The 12,215-nt window shown below is 44.6% G+C and overlaps 1 protein-coding gene across 4 annotated transcripts in view; it reads right to left on the bottom strand.

Annotated features, from left to right (window-relative positions):
- Positions 1-756: 756 nt before the first annotated feature.
- Positions 757-12,215, bottom strand: part of jag2b (jagged canonical Notch ligand 2b) — a 28,595-nt gene continuing 17,136 nt past the window's right edge. The window contains exons 8-27 of one of the 4 annotated variants that reach the window (XM_061270216.1): positions 11,175-11,294; positions 10,596-10,709; positions 10,403-10,516; positions 9,459-9,572; positions 9,052-9,098; positions 8,791-8,964; positions 7,272-7,434; positions 6,974-7,135; positions 6,666-6,779; positions 6,472-6,585; positions 6,281-6,394; positions 5,706-5,822; positions 5,552-5,579; positions 4,881-4,966; positions 4,204-4,317; positions 4,026-4,141; positions 3,691-3,939; positions 3,495-3,626; positions 3,250-3,400; positions 757-3,182 (exon numbers count right to left, since the gene is read on the bottom strand). In XM_061270216.1, coding sequence (XP_061126200.1) covers positions 2,632-3,182; positions 3,250-3,400; positions 3,495-3,626; positions 3,691-3,939; positions 4,026-4,141; positions 4,204-4,317; positions 4,881-4,966; positions 5,552-5,579; positions 5,706-5,822; positions 6,281-6,394; positions 6,472-6,585; positions 6,666-6,779; positions 6,974-7,135; positions 7,272-7,434; positions 8,791-8,964; positions 9,052-9,098; positions 9,459-9,572; positions 10,403-10,516; positions 10,596-10,709; positions 11,175-11,294 — 2,894 coding nt within the window. In that variant the 3' untranslated portion in view covers positions 757-2,631. The remainder of the gene's footprint in view (positions 3,183-3,249; positions 3,401-3,494; positions 3,627-3,690; positions 3,940-4,025; positions 4,142-4,203; positions 4,318-4,880; positions 4,967-5,551; positions 5,580-5,705; positions 5,823-6,280; positions 6,395-6,471; positions 6,586-6,665; positions 6,780-6,973; positions 7,136-7,271; positions 7,435-8,790; positions 8,965-9,051; positions 9,099-9,458; positions 9,573-10,402; positions 10,517-10,595; positions 10,710-11,174; positions 11,295-12,215) is intronic. The other 3 variants (XM_061270217.1, XM_061270218.1, XM_061270219.1) reach the window with 3 other exon arrangements.

The following is a 12,215-nucleotide window of genomic DNA, read 5'->3' as shown; positions in this document are numbered from 1 at the left end:
TCTATTGGCGTACTGAGAGCGCTAGAGAGGCTGCTGAGTGATTTGGGATCGATTGATTCAACCCACACAGACGTGGGCAAGGAAGAATCCAGAAAAAAAAATCTCATGTATGCAGCATCAAATAAAACAAAACGCAGCATATATAGTGAGTGGAGATTTAAAGTACAGGGGGTCAAACTTAATGGTCAGGGATCACTCCATCACTTTCTAATAATGGTGATGCAAACATGCTAATCACTAATACATGAGCACTTTGGTTTTGAAAGAGTTGCATGTGATCGAACAGACAAAGTAGATCGAATTCCGCTGATCAGAGGAAATTGAGAACTGTGGATTGTACAAGCATACACACGACCGGTTTGAAGCAGAAATATGTAACCATTGCTTCTAATAGTTTCAAATTCATGGTAGACATCGACTTATCTGAATTCACGGATCGCCATGGCAACTGTGGATCACCTGCTTATTTGGGGAGGCCGACCTAAAGATGTAGAATGATGTTATTTTTGCTGATTTAAAATTGAGATTTATTTTGTTTAGAACACTTATCACTTCTTTTGGGAAGTGAATTTGGGACAAAAAGAAAATTAGGTCATGTGAAATTAAGCTTTTTTTTGTTTGGTCAATCTGTGACTCAATTTTGTAAAATTTGAGCAAAAAAGCAAATATTACAAGTGTGATGAAAACAGATTAAAAAAAAAAAAAAAATTTACCGGGTGCATGAAAAATATTCATATTCAGTTTTCACGCCAGCAGTGATGCCACTTTAATTCTTTATTTTTGCTGTGTCCCATTAACAGAAAGCATGATGGTCTTACATGTTATGAAAAATGGGTTCAACTTTGATATGAGCCATTTTTGGACTGAGTTGGTAACTGAAACAAACAAACTTGCAAGGTAACATAACGCAAACATTGTTCCCTTCATTAAAGCCTTGAAACCAATCGTGAAAATAATGCGTTTTATCTGACCTACTTTCTATCCACAATCATGACCCTTAAAAAGAGCCATCGTGGATAACTTTTTTTTCCCCCCCTTTGTTTCGCCTTCTTCCTTTTCAATTCTGTCATTGCCAGAAATCTCCATGAAAGAAAAGTGAGACAAGGAAAGCACTTTACCAAGGCGAATAAAACACGCCACAATACAACACACAATGTTTCAAAGAGTTACTTGTGAAAACAAAACAAAAACATCAAATGATGACAACTGATTACACAAATAATGCATCACGCAATACATTAAGGCACCTGAAACCAAAAAGATTTATGATGGGCTTAGAAACGGTTCTTGTTGGACTGGTGAACCAATTTAAGGCTGCTAGGATGGGCCAAATCCTGACTGAGCAAAAAAAAAAAAAAACTCTTAATCGTGAGTTAGAATAAATGAACATTTGAACAAGGGAAAAAAAAAAAAAACGCAGTACTGGATTGGAACATTCCAAACGAACGATTCGGCCTCGTATTCAACATTATTCTCTACGTAGTAGCAAAGTACCACCGCAACTAAAAATCAGGAGGGGGAAAAAAGTTAAGTTCCCAGCAACAAACCATTTTTAAACCCTTCAAAAAGTCCTTCATCAGCGGTACCCCATTGTAAAGGTTCTTTACTGTGTGACTCTGGATATGACATAATACAAAAACCTGCCTATTTTGACTGGCATAAATAAAAGGAATGGCGTTGTAAAAAAAAAAAAAAATAATAATAATATTAATCATAATAACAATAATAATAATAAAAATGTGTGACTTGTCTTAAGTTACTTATTTCAAATATACACAGCGACTCCTTTTTGTTGTATATACACATATGTACAGAGTAATCATTTCTGTTTGGATCAAATACCTTGAATGGCATTGCTGTGAAATGGAACTCTTTAAATGCACACGTAGACATTTGAGATTTGGAAACAAGGAGGTCAAACTGGGCAGCGCGACTTGGAGCCTCCGGTTGGGCTCGTAGAAAGGCACTTGCTACCAACTCAAATACTGCAAAAGAAATCCTCAAACAGAGCTTTCAGCCACAACAACTGACAGACAGACAGGACTACGTAATTGAAGGCCACATAGTAGGCACCGGGGTTTCTGTCCAATCCCCCCCACCCCCCACCCCTCCCTTCCCCAAGATGTGTGTTTTGGTAAGGCTGGCGTGTGATGGCCTTAGGCGGGATTTGAGGGTAAAACCCAGAGCAAGAACCCAATCAAACCCTTCCGGGTGCTTTAAATTTCTATCTGTCCATCACAGACGCCTGCGGACATATTCAAAGCTGTAACAGTCTTTGAAATAAACAACGGAAACAGATTTTTTTTTTTTTTCTTTTCTACTTCTTCCCTAAGATTCTTTGTTATTTGTACAAACAAAAATTGCAGCAGGCTTCTTTTTCACCTCCTGAAAACGGTTACATTTCACTTCGGCAGAACATTAAGAAACAAAGAGAAGCAAAAAAATTAAAAAAAAAAAAAGTCCACTGTGCTGCCTTAAATCAAAACAATGTCAGGTGAAAATGACAAAGCAAATAATGGCTTATTGAACTACAAAGCCTTCTTCTTCCCAAAAGGTAGTCAGTATACCCCCCCCCCCCCAAAACAAATGGAAAGGCTCACTTCCACTTAAAGAGTCTCTAATTGAAATGTCTTATACACAATGGTCTCTGACATCTTTCTGGCCAGTCATGACGGCGCTGACATTTTTCCAGCGGTTGTCTTTGGGGCTGTAGCCTGGGGTCCGGTGTGGCGCTTTGAGGGGTGAACTTGAGGTGCGCGTGGTGCAGATCAGCCCCCCACTCGACTGCACTGCAGTCTTTGAGTACTTATAAACCGGCTGCTTCCCCGCCATGGCTCCGCACAGCTCTTCCTCCAGCTCACCTTCCGTCTCCTCCTCCTCCTCCTCCTCCTCCTCCACCTCCCCTTCGTCACACGTCCGATAGGAGGGTCCCATGAGCTTTCTGCGTTCCTGCTCGGCCTCCCTGTTGCTCTCCTTCAACAGCTGCTGCTGTTGTTGCTGCTGCTGGCGTTCGGCCACAAGCCGAAGCGGCTCCCAGTGGTTGTTGACGCTGTCGTCAACGGGTAAGCGCACATTCCTTTCTCGCTCTTTTCTTCGTTTGCGGGTCCACCAGACGGAAACGATGATGCAGAAGAGGCAGAGCAAACCCAAGACAACACACAGCAGAGGCACCAGGTAGTCTGCTAACGTGGACAAGAAGGATCAGTGAGGTCACTAAGAAATGGGCTTCGTTCCCGCTTCGCCGCTTACCCATTGAACGCGATGTGACCTGCGTTTCCACTTTGACCTCGATGACCGCCAACATGATGCTGCTGCTGTTCCTCTTCGACAAGGTGCCCACGATGGTGTTGGCCGTCTCCTGTATCAGGCTGTTGTCGGCCAGATCTTCAGGCTGGAAAGACTGACAACCAAGAGAAGATGCAAAATAGTCACCAATGATGGAGCTCCCTTTTTAATGACGGTATTTAAAAGAGATATGGAAATAGGATTCTTACTAAGGCCACTTCGACAGCATCCTGACTGGAGTGAGACAGATCGCACAGCAGGAGGAGAGAGTGGTCCTTCGCCAAAGTCCGAGTGCTAGGATGATACCTAAGCTCATAGCAGATGTTCTCCACTGTTGTTCCCTGAGAAAAAAAAAACACATCACAATTATTGGCAATAAAATGAAAAGCATGACATGTGACTCACCAGTGGGACTTTGTCTTTGTTGAAAACCAACGTGATGCGACCACAGTTGTTATCCAGGTAGCCGCTGTTTGGCTGACATTTGGTACTTGTTTGCGTGAGCGCTTGAGAGCAAACCCCCCACTGATGACAAGGGGCGGAAAAACACGTGAGGTATCGATGTGCTTCACATTCACGTCCAGCGGGGCAAGAATGAGCGCTCGGGTCCCGGTCCGAGGATCGGAGGCGGCAGGGGCGTTGACCGCAATGAACCTGAGGTCAAAAGGTCAGATATTCTGCATGTTGTACATGGATAAAAATAAAAGTCACACCTGGTCGTCTTCAAAATAAGCACTTACCTTTGTGCAGTCCACTTTTCCGTTGCCGCAGTAGCAGCTGTTGCACTCCTCCTCCCATCGGCTACCATGAGGAAACTGAAGCCCGGCGTAGTGACATGACTTCCCAATACCTATGACTACACAGGAAATCGACACGGTGAACGACCTCGATCAAAATATTTCTTAAATAATGGCTTACATTCTTGACATCGGACTCCCGTTCTACCGAGCGGACAGATGCAGCGAAAACCGTTGATCTCATCCACACAAGTTGCGCCGTAGGCACACGGTGAAGACTGGCACTCATTGATGTCTAAGAGACAAAGAATGGCATTGATTAGATCGACGGTACGGCCCGGACTAAGTTTTTTTTCCATATGACACAAAGGAAATTGACCTCTTAATAATAAAAATAGCAACATTTATCATTTAGGTAGCTACTCTGAGGGTGAACGCTCGATCGGATTGAAAAAGTGTGTGAAATAAAAAAAAATTCCCGCGGCGGCTCCCACGATCACTAAGAACTTTGGCCATTGTCGTGTGAGATTCACACAAACAGTCGGAATGAGAAATCTCAAATTCAAGCTGGATAGAAAAGGTGGACACTTTCTGGCCCTAACAAAAGAAGGATAGAAGAAGAATTTCAGGGTCACTGGTTAATTTGTCTTATGTGGGCATTTGTGTGACTGCCTGAGTATAGAGGAGGGGTGACCCCTGACCCCTGGAGGCATTTCCGAACAAAGAAAAAGCCGAGAGGGCGCCATCCGGGGCTTGGATTTTGCTGCTGATGTGACCCACAATAGTCAAAGGATTTTTGTTTGAACTGCACTGACGACGACGCTTTATAACGAGATAAACCTCAACGTTGCTACTTACTGATTCGGCAGTCCGGCCCGGCGAAACCAGGGGCGCACTCGCATCGGAACCAGTTGACTCCGTCCACGCAGATCCCGCCGTTGTAACTGAGAGAGGGGAAGACATTAAACAATGATTAGAGGCGAGTGTACAAGATCGACATCCTTTCCACTCGCAACAAAGCACGTCGTTTGTGTGTGTGTGTGTGTGCGGGGGGGGGGGGGGGGGGGGGGTAACAAAGCTCAATTCAACTCATCAATACAAGCTTCCACCTTTCAGATGCTAATAGGCGTGTCCAGTCCCTCCCCTCCTCTCCTCTCATCATGCCACTCTTCCATTGCTCCAACCCAGCATCCCCCCCTCCAGGTCGCACAGAAAGAAAAGAGACATGCGCCCCGCCTCCTTCTCTGCCTTTCCACCCCCCACCTGCGTTCACCATGGGGTGGTTGGTATTACTCCACCTCTCCCTGTCCTATTCAATTCCCAAAGCTCTCTGCTCGGTGAGATGGCCCTTTGAGGCTTAATTTGAGGACACCTTCCACTCCTTTTAGGGAGTCCCTGCACCCATTAGAGCCTTGCGAAGCCTGTGTGAAGTGCAGAGAGGAGGGAGGCTGGGATAAACGGAAGGGCAGGAGGGGTGGGGTAGCTCTGACGACACCACGGGAGTGTGTGAGGCAGGAAACGATACGTACCACGGATGAGGGTTGCAGTCGTTTGTATCTGTTGAAGGAGCACAAAGGACATTTAGCGCGTAACGTGGCAGCGAATCGGCTTTCATTCCATTTTTATGACGTCGGCAAAGATGGCGAGAGATTCAAGTGATTTAACGACAGAAGAAAAAATTACTTTGGCTGCAGGTGGCTCCTTCCCAGCCTTCTTTGCAGATGCATGTAAAGGTGTCAACTCCTCCCACGCAGGTTCCGCCATTCAAGCAAGGGCTGGAGGCGCATGTGCTGTTCTTGGCTGGCAGGAGCAAAAGTGAAAAGAGAAACCATGAAGGCATTTAGTGAAAACATTTCTTTTTTTAAACCGTCTTTATTCATTCGAAATAGTCCGTAAGCCTCCATACGTTATTTCTTCCATCATCAGATTTACAGCTAATGCCAGACCATGAATTAAATTGGAATAAGCGGCACTAATTATAAAATTGTAGCGCCATGTTGACAAAGATGACCCTCTTCAGCGTTGACTGCTAAAAAGCCTTGCGCCAACAAGCAGTGTACGCACAACCTAAATTAAACAGAAGCTCAGTCTACTCATTAGGTCTGCTTAATTAGAGAGATGTCAACTTTAAAGAAACACTGGCGGCCATTAGCAAAAACATATAATAACAGTTTGAAAACAGCTTCTCATTAAATACAACTGCACGTTGTTTCAAATTTTGACCAAAAAAAAAAAAAAAGTTTTTTCCCCCCACTTACCCATGTTGCATGTGTTTCCTCCCCAGCCAGGTGGGCAGGAGCAGCCGAAGGTGTCCCCGTGGTCATAGCACGTACCCCCATTACTGCATGTGGTTGCGTCACACTGGCTCTCACCTGTCCCAGATCACAAACGGTAGATGATTAAAAAAAAATCATAAAAAGTTGAACAACATGGTGGACTTGAGACTCACGGGAATGGCAAGTCTTGCCCTTCCAGTTGTCGGCACACTCGCAGTAGAAGTCGTTGACAAGGTCGAGGCAGCGGCCGCCATTTTTACACGGGTTGTGTCTGCAGTCGTTGACATCTGAGGAATTCGACGAACAATTTTTACACCATTTGTCATCCTAATAAGTCAAGCACCGAGTAGAAACGATGGGTCCGTACTGAGATCACAAAGTTCTCCCTCCCAGCCGTCGGGACAGAAGCATTGAAACGAATTGACGCCATCGATGCAGGTTCCTCCATTCCTGCATGGGCTTTTGAGGCAATCGTTTATATCTGAAACACAGAGAAGAGTCGCACGTTAGCTTTTCATAGCTTGCTGCCGATCACGATGGGACCAAAAGTCCTTCAGCATTTATGCTCCTTAATTATGAGGTAATTTTGCACTTTTGCTGATGTTCAATGACGGTGCCGATCCAAATCAGGCTATCGGTGCTACGCTACGTGCCATTGGCTAGAATTTCCCTTACTCTCATGACAGTAGATGCCGTTGAACCCCGGATCGCAGATGCAAGTGAAGTTGCCAGTCGGCCCGCTCACGCAGCGCCCTCGAGGTCCGCAGACGTTCGAGGAGATGTGGCGCACTTCTGCCGAGTCGTTGGTCGCTATGGCAACAGTGCAGCTGTCGATAACTGCCAGCAAATAAAGAATAAAAAACGGTACAGTTACTTCCTCTATTTGGCCGTTTTTATTTGTAGGACGGTTAATACAGTAAAAAAAAGGGTTTGGTCACACGGCGTTGGATTTCATCTGGGAGATTATGGTTACCTTGACATGGGGTGGTTTTGCAGTCCACTTTAGGTTGCTCACAGGTTTTTCCCTCAAAGCCCTCAGGACAGGCACAGTAGAAGTCCTGGATCATACTGTGGCACTTGGCCTGGTTCTTGCACGGGTTTGGATCACATGCATCCAAAGGAGACGAGATGTGGATCTTAAAAGAAATGGATGGAGTGGAAATTTAGATGCATCAATCCCAAGAATTGCAACTGGACATAATTATGGCTGGTGAGCTACTTAGCTTAGCTTCTGCCAACTTATGAAGTTTAAGAGTAAGCCTCCAAAACCTTCCCTGATCTCATCACCCTTTTGTTTTAACTTGACTAACAGAAGATGAAGACTCGCTGACACATTCGGTGTCATATTGACAAAGTCAAGATGGACGACCATAAGAGCCACCCTGCTCGGCATGTTTGGCCTTTTTTCAAGTCAATACAGAGGTTGGAGGGAAAATCTGAAGGTTTTTGTAAACATCACTACTGTGCATAAACGCTGGGCTGCACCCGTTGCCATTTAAGGTGCTGAGCAGGAGACTTTGAGCGGGTCAGCAGAGTGGGTGAAGTCTGTGGTCACACGTAGTTTATTTTAACCCAAGTGTCATGCGTACATACCAATTTTCTTTACTATTTGGATGTGTGTGGTCAAAGCCAGGAACACAAAATCGTTACATTTTAGTGGTTTTGGGGAACATTGACTTACATTGGGGACATCATTTTGGAGGGCATTATAGAATTCTCCATTTTTTTTCTCTCCCCTTTTTTGAATCAGATCCAGCAAGAGTATTGTCAACATGCTTATGAAAATATGTTTATTCATGTACTGTTACTTCAGCGGCAATAGTGGCGACAAAACAAAAAGAACAGTCATGGGAATAGTATTTTCATTACCATGTTCATGTACCGTATTTTCCGCACTATAAGGCGCACCGGATTATAAGCCGCACCTTCAATGAATGGTCCATACATTTGGCCCGTGGGCCGGACTTTGGACAGGCCTGCTGTAGTCGCTCAATATTGGTCCATATATAAGGCTCACCTGATTATAAGGCGGCTTTTGAGAAAATTGGAGTTTTTTTAGGTGCACCTTATTGTGCGGAAAATACGGTATACAAGTAAATAAATACTTTGCTCATAAAGGCAGCTTTTTAGCAGACATGTCCACAGCGCCATGAGCGCTTAGTAGTAAACGGGCAGCAACCCAGCGTCACCTCATTCAGCAAGGCTGGTGTATATAGTGGAGAAGCTAAATCAGGATTGGCTCCTGACCAGCAATGTCCTCCATTCAGGGCCCCAAGAGAAGCCCAACAGAATCAGTTTCCTCACGGCTAACCTACATTGGCTTCAAACGCTTACTAAATATAACAGAGCGTGGAAACAGAGACACCATGTGATAGCCAGTACAACCAGGACAGGTGGCGGACTTGTTTTGGTCACTGTGATTTGGAAAGTTGCATTTGCTTTTGTTCGGAAAAGACACTGTTTTGTTTAGCACTTGTAAATGTAATGCGTACCTCACACAGTTGTCCAGCAAACTCCATCGGGCACTGGCACACAAAGCCCCCTAAGACAGAATGGCATTGGCCTCCATTCTGACACGGTCTGCTCTCACACTTATTTCTTTGGATTTCACAGTGAGAACCCACAAAGCCTGGTGGGCACTGGCAGTGGGAACCGCGTGGGCCGTTCTAACGAAGACAAAAGAAAAAATCGTGTCGTTCGGCCGAATCAAAGGAACTTCCAAGTCACATCGGAGAATGGAAAAAATCACCAACCTTGCATGTTGCGCCATTCTGGCATTGACCGTGACAGCTGCTCAGGTCTGACAAAAAAAACAAAAAAAATTCATTTTAAAGTTGCACACTGGTCGATGTGGAAAAAGTAAGGATACGAGTAAAGTTGAGGATCTGTTCATGCAGTGAATCCACAGTGGGCATGCAAGAGATTTTCGTGAGCTCTTGATTGCCAAGACGACAAGAAAGGAACAAGTCACCGCATGTGACTGAATGAGTAAGCCTAAACTACACCTATGTTGTGAGTCCAGAAGGTGAGTGAGGCATTTAAAAACTTTTTTTTTTTGGGGCGGTGGGGAAGAGTAGCGGCTCAATGAAGAACCTGCAGGTTACAAGCTTGTAGGGATAAACATTTAAAAGAAGTGACTAAGATTTCAGAAAATACTAACTGATGTCACAGTTTTGTCCGGCCCATCCCCGAAAACAGTCGCAGTGATATCCGCCAATCAAATTTTTGCAAGAATTAGCGTTCAGACACGGATTCCTTGCACACTCATTAGCATCTGTGAAAGCAGGAAGTCAAAGGACACTACGTCCATAAATGGGGACAAAGCAAGGAAAGCACAAGGGAACCACAAAACCATTGATTGAAATCAAAATTTGACCGGAGGTAACTAAGAGTTGTAAATAATTTGAATTATTTCATAGATTTGAATATCATCAATATTTGAAATCTATGGTTGCATAAATCGCTTTAGTGTTGAAATGGCTTTTTCTTGGCTTTGTTAACAATTGACACAATATTTCTTCATTCGAATTGCTCCCTGAAAATCTCGATCTTTGATCCGCCATCATAGTATCTCCAAAACACGACAAAAAAAAGGAAGCAAAAGAATGAGTCTGAAATGAGATGCAAAATAATGAACGCCCACCACCTCTACAGACATCTAAAGTGTTACAACAAAGCACTGCTGCTCAAATATCTGAAGGCACGCTAAAGTGGGGGTGGGCAGTCTGCAGGGGGTCCTTCTGCACTCATGCACACACGCACACACACACACAAACACCTGTTCTCCCTCTGAAACTCTACACTTCACACACATTCAAAGGCAGGTAAGACTGGAAGCTGATTGCTGTTTGTAAACTGAGATCTAAGCTGGTAAAATGAGAGGGGCTCTTGGGATCGTTTTTCCGGCCTTTACCTCCCCCCCTCCCCTTCTAACACGCATACACACCCGACTTTATTTACCAGTTGTAAATTTCCTGGCATTACGCCTGTCATGACAGGAGCCTTAAAGAAACAGTCAAATACAGATAGATCCATAAAAAGGTGGGCCGAATATTCAAAATATAGATGTCTATATTTTGGGGGGGGGGTATTTATGAAACTCACCAATCTGGCAGGTCTTTCCTTCCCACTCAGGTGGGCACACACACTCAAAGCCAACATCCCGGTCGATGCAGGTTCCTCCGCGGGCACATGGATTGGAAGCACAGTTGTCCAACTCTGAGTACATACAACGGGTTTGTTTGATCATCATTCAGAACGTTTTTGTAAATAGAATTATGTGTGTGTGGAAACTCACTGTCTGCACAGGTTGGGCCTTCCCAGCCTGGTGGACACTGGCACTCGAAGCCTAAGGGACCTTCGTGGCATGTACCACCGTTTACACATGGACTGGAAACGCAGGCGTGCTCAGCTGCACCCAATAAATGAAACAGTTGAAACGGTGGAACGCTTGTAAATTAATATTTCATATACCGTGTTTTCCGGACTATAAGGCGCACCTTCAATGAATGGCCCATTTTAAAACTTTGGCCTTATATAAGGCGCACCGGACTATAAGGCGCACCATTAAAGCATCACGTCAGATTTTTAATCCAAATCAAATCATTCTCCATTTTATCTTTATTTCAACTTCAGACGCAACAAATGACTTTAGAATCACAAAATAATGATCCATAGTCTTTTTGATTCATGATTCATTGTCTTAGCGGGCCACTTATGATTGATTTCACGACACAATGCTTCGGGCCAGTTTAAATTTAGAAATTTGGTCCATATATAAGGCGCACCGGGACGATAAGGCGCACGGTTAGCTTATGAGAAAATTAGAGGTTTTTAGGTGCGCCTTATAGTCCGGAAAATACGGTACATTCCTCACCTATCTGGCACGTCTTGCCCGAGTAGCCTTCTGGACACGCGCAATAGTATTCATCAGGCTCAGTGTTCATACATGTGCCCCCGTTGATGCATGGCTGGTGGCGACCGCAGTAGTTGAGATCTGGGAACATAGAACAAAAAAAAAAAAAACACATTTTAAGAAATCATTCAGGATGCTTTTGGAAGTGGCGGATATAAAGTCGAGAAAGACTTCTCCATGAAAATGACACGCTCTTGGCGCGATATCACTTTCCAACTGTATCCTCAACTTTGCTAATTGGCTGCCAACATTCATCCGCTCGGTGCCAGGAGTTCCCTGGGAGCTTGTCGGCGGCGTCTTCGCTCAGTATAGAGCACCAGCTGTCACTTTGACGGGAAAGCGCTGAGTGTTTCCTCAACCACTCTGCTGCTCGCCATCATGAGAGTGAGCTCACAGTGTTTACGGGATGCGAGTAAGAAACTCATCTTTCTTCATTATGAATCAGTCATGGAATACCGATTATTTACACACACAATATACTGTAAACTACCGTATTTTCCGCACTATAAGGCGCACCGGATTGTAAGGTGCACCTTCAATGAATGGCCCATTTTAAAACCTTGTCCATATATAAGGCGCACCGGATTATAAGGCGCACCTTCAATGAATGGCCCATTTGAAAACTTTGTCCATATATAAGATATATACATTTGGCCCGCGGGCCGGACTTTGGACACGCCTGCTGTAGTGGTTCAATAGTGGTCCTTATATAAGGCGCACCTGATTATAAGGCGCACTGTCGGCTTTTGAGAAAATTGGAGGTTTTTAGGTGCGCCTTATATTGCGGAAAATACGGTAATTCTTTCAGCTTTACAAACAAAACCCTTCAGCTGGACCCATTTGATCCTCGAGAACCCGTCTTAGCCTAAAGGACAGGTCACACTAAAGGCTGCTAAATAAATGAACAGGGATGAGTCTCCACTGGAGATCTTAGGACCCACTCTCATCCCCCAAAGTGCACTCAAGTGACGAAGAGGATGTGCGGGGATAGAATGTCCCTGC

The sequence above is a fragment of the Syngnathus typhle genome, linkage group LG22 (genome assembly GCF_033458585.1).
Source record: "Syngnathus typhle isolate RoL2023-S1 ecotype Sweden linkage group LG22, RoL_Styp_1.0, whole genome shotgun sequence".
NCBI classification, from domain to species: Eukaryota; Metazoa; Chordata; class Actinopteri; order Syngnathiformes; family Syngnathidae; genus Syngnathus; species Syngnathus typhle.
This window is presented reverse-complemented; position numbering and strand designations above follow the sequence as displayed.